Source organism: Cnephaeus nilssonii (genome assembly GCF_951640355.1).
Source record: "Cnephaeus nilssonii genome assembly, chromosome: 9".
In the NCBI taxonomy this organism is placed as follows: Eukaryota; Metazoa; Chordata; class Mammalia; order Chiroptera; family Vespertilionidae; genus Cnephaeus; species Cnephaeus nilssonii.
The window spans coordinates 42,588,349-42,600,581 of record NC_137080.1 but is presented as its reverse complement, the minus strand read 5'-3'; the positions used below and the strand labels follow the sequence as shown (position 1 = coordinate 42,600,581).

The 12,233-nt window shown below is 33.1% G+C and overlaps 1 protein-coding gene across 3 annotated transcripts in view; it reads left to right on the top strand.

The window, feature by feature from the left end:
• GRIK2 (glutamate ionotropic receptor kainate type subunit 2) overlaps positions 1 to 4,026 on the top strand; it is a gene marked incomplete at its 3' end in the record, with an annotated part of 560,517 nt that extends 556,491 nt beyond the window's left edge. The window contains exons 16-17 of one of the 3 annotated variants that reach the window (XM_079779673.1): positions 511 to 645; positions 2,951 to 3,065. In XM_079779673.1, the coding sequence (XP_079635799.1) occupies positions 511 to 630 (120 nt within the window). Of the gene's footprint in view, positions 1 to 510; positions 650 to 2,950 lie in introns of all 3 variants that reach the window. The other 2 variants (XM_079779674.1, XM_079779676.1) reach the window with 2 other exon arrangements.
• Between the last annotated feature and the right edge of the window lie 8,207 nt (positions 4,027 to 12,233).

Below are 12,233 nucleotides of genomic sequence, written 5' to 3'. Positions count from 1 at the left end.
TTTTCTTTTAACTTTGGGGCCAGGCTTTTTACCTACATTTTATATTACTTAACATCATACATTTTATATTACATAAAATTTCTTTTAAATAATTTTTTGTCTTTATTTGTGGTCTGACATTACATATAGGGTGTTAATACATTTTATTTATTAACTTACTAGAAAAAAATGTGTAATTCCATGGTTGAATGAGTGTTTACATTTATAAGATTTTTTTTCCTAAGAAAATAAGTTGTTGAGATCACTCTCTTTGTATGGACAAAAATTAATTAATATATCTACTCTATATATTTTTGAAACTAATATAATCAAACTGCCTAAAAACCAAGTTTGCCAAGAAGAAGGTGTTATAAATTATGTAACATTTGAGACATTTATTACTTTTAAATGAAGGCTTGTTTCAAACAATTCAAAATTATTCACACCCTATAGTATTTTTAAGTGTCATTGGCATCAAGTTCTGACCTTGTTATATTATCTAATCAATTTTTCTGTTAAATGTTTCAACAGAGAACCAAGATTAAGTTACCTCAAGATTATGTATTCCTTCCCCTTTTGGAGTCAGATTTTTCCATTTCTACAGTGTTGTCATCATCACCATCTTCATCATCATTGTCATCATGTTCTTAATAAGTACACCTAATAGTAGGTATAAAGCAACAAGAAACACTGTGTCCATATAATGGCTGTCAGGTGCCCTAAATCTTTTAATAGGAATATAATTTATGGATTTCAGAAGTGCATAATCTAACATGATAAAAGAGCATGGCAATAACTCTATTAGTTAGTGGGGAATTCATGTTTAGCAACATCATCCATTATGAGTACTAATAAATTAATACTTTTACTAATTTAATGTTATTAAACAAATACCAAAATTTTACCTGATTAAATAGCTTATATACATTGCATTTCACTAAGCTTCTAAAAATGTTTTTAAGCAATTTAATTAGAAACACTAGTTAAATAAGAATTAAAGTATTAGGGTCATATGTAGCTATTCTTAATTCAGTCAACATTTAACATGTGTGTACAATCAGTACCATAAGACTTGCTCTCTTCTCTTTACCATTCATTGAGAGGGATACAGAGAAGACTTAGAGGCCAGATGGGAAAATATTATAATGAGTTAAAAATAGTAAAGGGACAAAACTAAATTGAGTGAAAATAATGAGCCTGGTGAATTGGAAAATGATTCCCTAATAAGTGAAAATTTGAGTAAGGGATACAATCGGATTTATGTGAAGGATGAAAGAATATGGCGTGGTACCAGAGCGAAGAAGAGCAAAGGAGAAATACTTTGGAAGTCCAAGCAGAGAGGTTGTGTGTAGAGAAAAAAGAAATGGAGGAGGGAGCAGAAAGAGGGAAAACTGAATCACAGAATTCATGATGATAAAAATAGGATCTTTGGATTCCACCTGTTCCTTGGACGAGAAGATGCTATTAATAACTGATGTTTGAAAAATAGATTATGCTAGTAATTGTGAACCTTTGGGGAAGGAATCTGCTGAAGAGTTGGGAAGACTGCTAAGGAAGTTATTCAGGAACCCATAAAAGAAAAGTGAGGATATAGCCAGGAATGGACAAGAAGGTACTAGGATCAAAAGTTACAAAATTGGTTATCAGGATACCTTGCTGAAGTCTCCATTGTAAGCTGCAGAAAGTGACTTTTTTCTCTCTGAATCAATTTTCTCTGTTAGATAGAGGCCTACTTTAATTTAAATGTTTGTCACAAAAGATTATGTGTGCAAAATATTTTAAACCTAAGGAACATATGTAGTATTAAATATTTTTATTCTCTATTCTTTTGGAATTAGCTTAACTTGATAAACAGCAAAGAAACAAAACTTAAGTAAAAAAAAAACACAAGTCCTCATATGCATATTTGATTAGGCTTATTTAGTTATGTTTTCATATCACTTTCTGGAATTGTGTTAATTTTTCATGCTTGTTCACATTTTTGTTTGTTTTCCACATTTTTAGTTTTCACACAGAAAGAACCTCAGTCTCAACCCATCTGAATTTCAACTACAATATATAACTGGTTTATGAATCTTATTTATATGTAACTAACACGTGTATCTCAATTAGCTGGGGAGGGAGACTAATAAAATTTTGTTGCACAGATATGACTTTGTATTGGAATTTTGAGGAGCTTGTAATAATGAGCCCCATATATACTATTTTTTCTAGCAAATCTATTGCTAATGGGATGAAAATTTAAAAATATTTATAGGGTCATTTTTTTTTCTGCTTGGGATAAATTATTTATTGACTCTCAGTTATCAAGCTGATGATGACAAAAAAGTTAATATATTTTCATGCATTTTTAATGTGCTACAATTTGTTATTTCATATATTTGTTTGTAATCATCAGCGATAGTTTTATAGGCCTAATCCCAAAAAAGATATAATGAATACCAGAAGTTATTTTCCATATTTTTATGTCTTTGTCAGTGTTATATTTTTGTTCTGTTTTGAGATGCACAATGAAAAAAATCTATGTTTAAAGAAAATTTTCATATCTCATGTTGTGATCTAAAAAGTAGTACATTTCTTCTATTTTTAAATATCAAGAATGAATTTCTGGTTATTGATTTGTGTATATGTATTTATATTTAAATTTTAAGGTATATATATACATATGTTTTTATTCTAATTAATTTTACATCTATAAAGCTTTACATCTGCTTTATATGCATTCCAGTTGGTAGTTCATTTCACTATCAGGTGGAGATTTTCTTTAAACTAGTCCACTTTTATAAAATATTATTAATTATCATGTGTTGTCTATTAAAAGTGTGACAATTTGTTCTAACCTTTTTATTGAAATATTTCAAACCTTCAAGGCTGGTTATGTTGAAAGTCTGTTGATATTTATTTTAGTTTGTCTCTGGACAGTGAGAGTTTATCTGTTTGGTAATATTTCATTTTCTGTGTTGTTCTGTAGAGATCCTTCTGTAGCGCCATGGTGGAAGAACTGAGGATGTCCCTGAAGTGCCAGCGACGGTTAAAACACAAGCCACAGGCCCCCGTTATTGTGAAAACAGAAGAAGTCATCAACATGCACACATTTAACGACAGAAGGTTGCCAGGTAAAGAAACCATGGCATAAAGCTGGGAGGCCAAACACCCAAGCACAAACTGTCGTCTTTTTTCCAAACAATTTAGCGAGAATGTTTCCTGTGGAAATATGCAACCTGTGCAAAATAAAATGAGTTACCTCATGCCGCTGTGTCTATGAACTAGAGACTCTGTGATCTAAGCAGTTGCAGTGATCAGACTTGATTTACAAGCATCATGGACCAACCAAGTTACACGGGGTTATACTGTTTATCATGGGTTCCTCCCTTCTTCTGAGTGAATGTTATATGCGCATCTTGTGACTGGTTTCAAATGCAGTCCAGTAAGAAATTACAGGTTCTTTTTGAAGTCCAACTGTTGCCAGGAGATGGAATATCAATGCCCCAAAGGTAACCAGTAAAAATGTCAGTAAGAATAAAAATACTTGGAATCAGAAAAAAAAACAAAAAAGAAAAAAACAACAACAACCTGTAGCATTATAAGAAACAGTATGGTCTTCTGAACATCCAGATAATAGAGGTGGTGATGTTATTAGCCCCCAACAACTCAGTACAATGATCATCTGAATAGACAATATGTGTTTATAGGATGTGAAAAAAAAATGTAACACAAAACAAATCTGAATTTCATGGCAAGTGGAATATAAAACATATCTTCATCAGTGTTTTTCTTTCTTTTCTAAAAGTCTGTGTCACTGATTGAGATAGAAATGTCAATTACCAAGGCAATAATGTTTTTTCTTAAATTCACCTGCAGGTGATTTAACATGGAACTCTACCGGATCCCTACCTATCTACCTATCCCCACCCCACCCCGTCCCCCTTTCTCCAACCTCACACCAAGAATAAAAAGCAACAGTTGGTTCAGAGATTCTGAATTGAAAAGGATAATATTTTGCAATCTTTGTCTTACGTTATAAAAGAGGAAAGGGTATTGATAGTTATGTGGGAGATGAAACTTCCATTTTAACATTCAGATATGTTCATCCAAACCCTAGTTCCTGCTATAAATGAACTTGATGGAGCCTGGGCAGACCTCGGTGAATGGAAAAAGGGGACTGGTCATCTGTAGAAAAGTATGTGTGGAGAACTTTGAAGTGGACTGCATTTATCAATACAGTCACGGTGTTAAATGAACAAAATTCTTGAGCAGTTTTTTTTTCCAAAAAATGTTCAGGTTTATTTGTGGAAATGCAAGATTTCTATGAAAATAGTTTTTGTATGGAAATTTTTGTAATACTTTTTATCAACAAAATAAGAACACGTGTTCCTGTCAGGGGTGTGATGTCAAGCATGAATGGTAGTGCGTGTGCACCACCAACGTTTGGTGAAAACTATTTTTATCAAGAAAAAAAAGGAATCATAGAAGAGAAATATTTTCAAGTTAGATAATATAAAAGTTAGGTGCACTACCACCACTGCTTACCATGCCACACCCCTGGTTTCCATGAGGCTGATAACATACTGTAATGAACAATTGTGTGTAAAATGGTAAAAGACACAGACTTCTTGACAACATTGTGATAACAGTTGAGTGCACACAGTTTGCTGTTTGAATCCAATGCACAAAATTTAAAAAAATCATTAAAATTATGTCCATTTTACGTTCAGCTTTGACTTTCATTTTTCTTTTGTACATATAAATGAATGCACAATATCTTCATTGCATTGAGGGAAGTATACTTCCTGAATCTTTCTAGGTCTTCAAGGATGGCCGCATCCCAACTACCTGGAGAAAGAAGAGAAAAGGTTGGATGATGAGATTTAGGATGTAATTGTTAGGCTTAGGATAGTATTTAAATGAGAAAAATAGCAGTTCTAGAGGCAACAGTGATTCATCTTACCTCTTTTATGAATGGTTATTGACTATGTGTATAGGTTAGGTGAGGCTATATAATGATTACTGATATTATATTTGAAGTTGAACTGATGTCCAATTTAAGACCTCCTTGTGCATTGATAAATCAATGTAATTCAGCAAAGGGAGAGGACATGATAGGCTCAATTTCAACAATTAGTAATAATGTGTGTGTGGTTTAGATGTTATCATCTTAACAAACCTCTTATATTTAAATCACAAGTTATAACTTATAATTTACTAAAATATCCATTATAACTAGAGCACCTGACCAAAAGAAAATTCTGTGATGTATTTTTTAAACTCAAAAAAAGTTGCAAAACAAAATTGCTAACATCTAAATAAATTAAAAATTGAACGTCTAAGTGTTTTCAAAATTTCTAGCGTTGGGGGCATTTTAAATTAAAATTTATATTTTGATAATAATTTTGTCCCAAAATTTAGTTTTAGAGAGTTTCACAATTCACTGCTAAAAATCTCAGCATTGTATTTTTAGTTGCAAATAACATAAATTAAAATTTCATAAAAGTGTTCAGATTTTGGAGAATATTAAGCCTTTTATCAATCAGATACTAATCAAGTTTTAAAGCACTTTTTAGTTTTAATTCTTTATTATATTGAACAATTTTAATGTCAGGAAATGACAATTATTTTTAAGTAGTCAGGAAATAATTAGATTTTTGGTAAAATTTGGCAATCATTTGAAGTATTAAGTTTTAAAAATTGAAAATTTTAATAAACCTGCTATATTTTAACTATAAAGATAATTTTAAATATATAAACAATGTACAATATTTAATTTTATCCATTTCCTAAGAGGTTTCTATATTATTGCCAAAACAGATATTTACCTACTCACTAGTGATTATACATACATGATAATACAATTCTTAATAAAATCTAGATTACTTCCAAAATAATTCAATCAATAAAAAAAGTCTCCTCTCTCTAGGAAGATAGTATATTGGAGTAAACATTACTCTCTAATGTAACACTCAAATTATAAGGAAGAAAGGAGAGAACAATTGTTCTAGTCAACAATATAACCTGATATCTCCAGGTAATCAGTGGGTAATCATATTCCACAAATCACTCTAATCAGAATGGAACACTAGAGGGATCTATTCACATACCCAAACTAGAAAACCCTAACCAAATGAAAACACCAAGCTAAGTAACCCTAACAGCTATGAGAATATCAAGGAGAGATATTCACATATTTACAACTAAATTACTGTGATAAGTATGGGAATATATTATCCTAATTACTAAAGGGATATATTCTATTTTACAAATATAAAAATTCATAAGTATAGTTTGTTAGTTATAATATCTCAAATATGTTGAACATCATATTTAAAAAATAAGTTTTTTTATAATTGAATTAATTTATGTACTAAACATTAGTGATGTATATGTATTTTATCAGTCTGACAACACTTTTATTCTGCTGTCATAAAAATTATTAATTTTTCTGGGTATAGAATGCTAGGTTGAAAATCATTTTCTTAGATAATTTTAAAGATATGCTTTCATTGCTTTCATACCTCCAGCCGTCTGTGGATAAACCTGAAGTCATTCAGATCCTTGATTCTTTGTAAGTTTTTTTGTTTGTTTTTTTTTTTTTTTTTACTCTTCCTTAGATTTGTTTGATCTATTTTTTCTGCAGCATCCTGAAACAGCCCAATGATAAGCATTGATCTACTTTCATCCATTATGCTGGGTGCTTGCTGAGTTTTTAAATTTGGCTAATGTTGTCCTTCAACTGGAGTAATCTTTCTAAACTATTTCTTTGATGATTTCCTTTTCTCTGCTTACTCTAAAAGCTACTCTTAACATTGGAAGTTCTGAACTGTTGCATCTAAATTTATTAACCTTTGTTTCCCTATTTCTCATTTATGTAATTTTATCTTTCAAATATTATACTGAGTTTTCCATTTCTGCTGATTGTTTAAATTTCTATGAGATCTTGTTTCATAGCTACAATATCTTCTCTTAAATTCCTGAAGTCATTAATAATAATCTTATAACTTTCCTTTCTTCCTGAAAAGACCTCAATTTCCTCCCAATTGCATTTTTTGTTTATTTATGTTTTTATCTTTCATATTAGAGATTTTCTTCATATGTTTGTTAATTATTAGTATCCTGTTAATGAATAAAAAAGGAGGATGAAAACCTGATTTGAAAGCTGTATGTACAGAGCAGAGTAGGGGGAGAATATCCAATATCTAGATTCATCTAGAGGGGCTATTTGTTGATGAAATCCTTCAAAATATCCTCATCTTTGGATTTTTTTTTCTCTTGGGCCTTTTATATTCTCCTGAGAAATATTTTTAATTTCTCGCCTGTAGATTAAGGCCCTGACTGCCAATGTTGAGGTAATCATGGGTTAAGATATCTTGCAATCAATGCAATCTGCATTCAGAATAACTAAGGTCACTTAATCACCCTGTTTTAAATGTAGTACTTAGTCTTTCATTGGATTTGGTATCCTCTAGTCTGGAGTTTTTGTTTTGTTTTGTTTCTTTTTTTGAGAATACTTCCCTATCATTTTGCTGAGTTGGTGCAAAACAGGCTCCCAGGTATAAAGAAGAGGAAGGAGAACATAGGGGTCTCCTGTTTTCAAACTCTGTTTAAGAAGTCCTCCTTGTATTTTCCATCCTGCACTGCTAATCATCGATGTACATGGCTCAGCTGGTTCCTGTCCCTTTGAGGATTTTGTGGTATAAGGAATCTGGTTAGCTCTCAGCTTTTCACACTGTCCAGTAGGGATTTAATGTTTTCCAGTCTGGTTAGTTAACTATCATTTGTTCATATAATTTATCCTAACAGAAATTTTGTTGAAATTTTCACCTCTCTTGTTTGCCTTATACTTGGAGTTTTATACATTTAAAACAAACAAACACTGTACTGTAATTTTAATTGAGTAGGAAGCAATATTTGATACATGCATTTTATTCTTCATTCTTATCTGGAACAAGAACCTTTTCTTCAAAGAAAATGTACTGAAATCTAGTATAGAAATCAAATAAAATTAAAACTACTATGGTTCAGATAAAGTGGAGACAGAACAGACCTTGCTCTTGTAATTTCTAAGAATTTAATATTGCCAAATTTTTCTTCTTACCAAATAATTTTTCTAATTCTATATGTCAAGGATATACTTTCACAATAAAAATTAATTTCACACAATGGAACCCAAGAATATCTCTGAAAAGAGGAATATTTCTATTTTAGTATCTGTCAAATAGTTCTAAATTTGGAAGTCAAGTAAATTATACCCTAAGGGGTAAGCTCTAATTCAAAACATTCCAATTTCTATTTTATGTATTCTAGTATAGACAAGGAACATTTTCTTAGTGGACTATGATGAACTGTAAGATTTTAAGAATCCTCTTTAATGTACTGCCTTACATTGTATCTTCCTTTTACATTTATTATACATGTAATTTAAAAAAAAATTAAACAAACATATCTCTGCCTTTTTACAGGGATATTTTTGCTGTTTTCCTACATTTCCACTAGAGCTTTCTATAGCAGGATATTCCAAAAATATAATACTCTCAATTGCCTTAGTTAACCCTAAGGTCAATCTGTAGATTTAAATATCTAACAATCATAAATACAATGAACAATGTAAAATTATATATTCCAGTCACCTTAGTGAAAATTCGTAAGTTAAATGGGGAAATAAAGAACATACTACACATATGTTTCTTCTATAATATTTTAAAGTATTTTTTTAGCATTGCCTTTATATCTAAGCTTCTAATCTAATGTTTTCATATGGTTCAGGATAGCTGCTATAGCTCCAGCTACCGTGTTCACATCTTTTCTGCCAACAGGAAGGACAAAAGGAAAGAAAAAAAGGTAGGATAGGAAATATAGACCTTACTTTGGAGAGCCATATGTCAGAAAGAAGGCAGGGGTTCTATTACCATGGGAAATGTATAAACAGATATCAGGAAACAAATTGCAATTTCTGTCATACTGGTATTTTCCTGTCTCTCACCCAGCACACTAAATCCTACCTTGTTCTGTTCCCCTATTTTTATTCTTCTAAATTAAAGTACAGGTAACATGCATTATATTTCAGATGCACAACATATTGATTCAACATTTATATTCCTTACGTTGTGATCACAATAAATCTAGTAACTGTCTGTAACAATATGAAGTTATTGTGATAATATTGCCTATTTTCCCTATGTTGTATATCACATCCCCATGACTATTCTTTTATAACTGGATGTTTATACCTCTATTCCTCTTCACCATTTTCACCCCCCCACACATACACTCCTCTCCCCTCTGGCAACCATCCATTTCTTCTCTATACCTATGAGTCTGTTTGTTAACTCCCTACATTGCTCATGTGCCATCTACCACTAACATTTTCTTTTTTTAAAACAGATTCTTTCATATCTTATTGATTTATTTTATCTATTTTCCTAATGGAAACCTGGATTTTCCTTTATGACACTGTTTGTCTTGAAACAACAAATGTGGAAACAGTTGACAATTTATTTGCTCTGCAGAACACCTTTATTTCATTATAGATAAAGATATATATTTTTAAACCACTATTTGGATTCCCTATATATTCTTTCTCATTCTTTAAAAACGTGGACACCTTGATTAGAATCAGCCTGTTACTCTGTGCCCTGCCATCTTTAATTAAGTATGCACCCATTTGTTTATATTTAAAAAATATCTGTGAACCTACATTATGAACCATGCTTTGTGTTGGATACTGAGTATGCAAAAAGAGACATTGCTTGCTGTGACTGTTCAGAGTCTAGAAGAGGTGGCTACCTTAATCAAATATGCTAAACACATACACTGAGTGGCCAGATTATTATGCTCTCTGAACGCATAATAATCTGGCCACTCAGTGTGTGTGTGTGTGTGTGTGTGTGTGTGTGTGTGTGTGTGTGTATTTTAGAGGCCCGGTGCATGAATTTGTGCATGGGTGGCGTCTGGCCAGCCTGGCCAGGGGGTGGGGACATGGGCGGTTGGCCGGCCTGCCTGCTGGTCGAACTCCTGGTCAAGGGGACAATTTGCATATTATCCTTTTGTTATATAGAATATACACTGAGTGGCCAGATTATTATGTGTTCAGAGATCATAATAATCTGGCCACTCAGTGTATATACAAACTGAAAAATGCTGTCCTGAAAAGCGCTCCTTTTTGTGATATTCTGATGACTGATGAGACTTTACTCACTAGAGCTTAAGCAGTACAGTCTAATAGTTGAAAATGTAGGAATTTGATTATATTCATAAAATGTGCACAGAGAAACATTTACTAGTATAACGAGACAGGTGTGCTTTGTTTTGTTGTGCTTCACTTTCTTGCACTTCACAGATACATTTTTACAAACTGAAGTTCTATGGCAACCCTGCGTTGAGCAAGTCAGCGTCATTTCTCCAATAGCACTTGCTCACTTCCTGTTTCTGAGTCACATTTTGGTAATTGAAATATTTCAAACTTTTTAAAATTATATTTTATGGTGATCTGTGAACAATGATCTTTGCTATTACTGTTGTAATTGTTTCTGGTTTCTACAAACTGTTCCCGTACAAGACAGCAAACTTAATAAATGTTCTGACTGCTCCAATGACCAGCCATTCCCCCTCTCTCTCCCTCACCTCAGGCCTCCCTATGCTCTGTGACAAATGATATTAAAATTGGGCCAATTAATAACCCTACAATGACCTCTAAGTGTTCAAGTAAAAGAGTCACACATCTCTTACTTTGAATAAGCCTAGATATGATCAAGCTTAGTGAGGAAGGAATGTTGAAACCAGAGCTAGACTGAAAGCTAGGCCTCTAGCACCAAATAGCCAAGTTCATGAAGGAAATTAAAAGTGCTACTCCAGTGAACACATGAATGATAGAAAGTGAACAGCCTATTGTCGATATAGAGAAAGTTTTAGTGGTCTGGACAAGAGATCAAATGAGCCACAAAATTCCTTTAAGCCAAAATCTAATCTAGAACAAGGCTTACCTCCCCTCAATTCCACAAAGGCTAAGAGAGGTGAGGAAGCTAAAGAAGAGGTTGGTTCATGAGGTTTGAGAAAAGAAACTGTCTCCATAAGATAAAAGTGCAATGCCGAAACCAGTTTGGCTCAGTGGATAGAGCGTCGGCCTGCGGACTGAAAGGTCCCAGGTTCGATCCCAGTCAAGGGCACGTACCTTGGTTGTGGGCACATCCCCAGTGGGAGGTGTGCAGGAGGCAGCTGATCGATGTTTCTAACTCTCTATCCCTCTCCCTTCCTCTCTGTAAAAAATCAATAAAATATATATATATTTTTAAAAAAGATAAAAGTGCAAGGTGAAGCAGCAAGTGCTGATGGAGAAACTCCAGCAAATTATCCAGATCTGCCTAATATAATTAATGAAGTGGCTACACCAAGCAATTGATTTTCAATGTAGACAAAACAGCCTTTTATTGGAAGAAGATGCCAACTAGGACTTTCATAGCTAAAAAGAAGTTAATGCCTGGCTTCAAAGCTTCAGAGGACAGGCTGCCTCTTCTGTTATTGCTAATATATCGGGTGAAATTGAGTTGAAGCCCATGCTCATTTACCATTCTGGAAATTCTAGGGCCCTCAAACATTATGCCAAATCTATTCTGCCTGTGCTCTATTAATGGTGAAACACAGCCCGGGGGATAGCACATCTGTTTACAACATGGTTTACTGAATATTTTAAATCCATTGTTGAGACCTACTGCTCAGGAAAAAAGATTCCTTTCAAACGATTGCTGCTCGTTGACAATGTTCCTGGTCACCCAAGAGCTCTGATAAAGATGTACAACAAGATTAATGTTGCTTTCATGCCTGAAAATACAACATCCATTCTGCAGCACATGGGTCAAAGCTTAAATTTGACTTTCAAGTCTTATTATATAAAAAATACATTTCATAAGGCTATTGCTGCCCAAGATTCCTCTGATGAATCTGGGCAATGTAAATTGAAAACCATCTGGAAAGGATTCGCCATTAAGAATATTCGCGATTCACGGGAAGAGGTCAGTAAATCAATATTAGCAGGAGTTTGGAAGAAGTGGCTTCCAGACCTCATGGATGACTCCAAGGGATTCTAGACTCCAGTGGAGGAAGTAACTGCAGTCTTGGAAATAGTGTGGAAATGTGGATGGAAATAGTCAGGGAACCAGAATTAGAAGTGGAGCATGAAGATGTGACCAAATTGCTATAAGCTCATGATAAAACTCTAACAGAAGAGGAATTACTTCCTTGTTGTTTTCTTGAGTTGGAATATACAC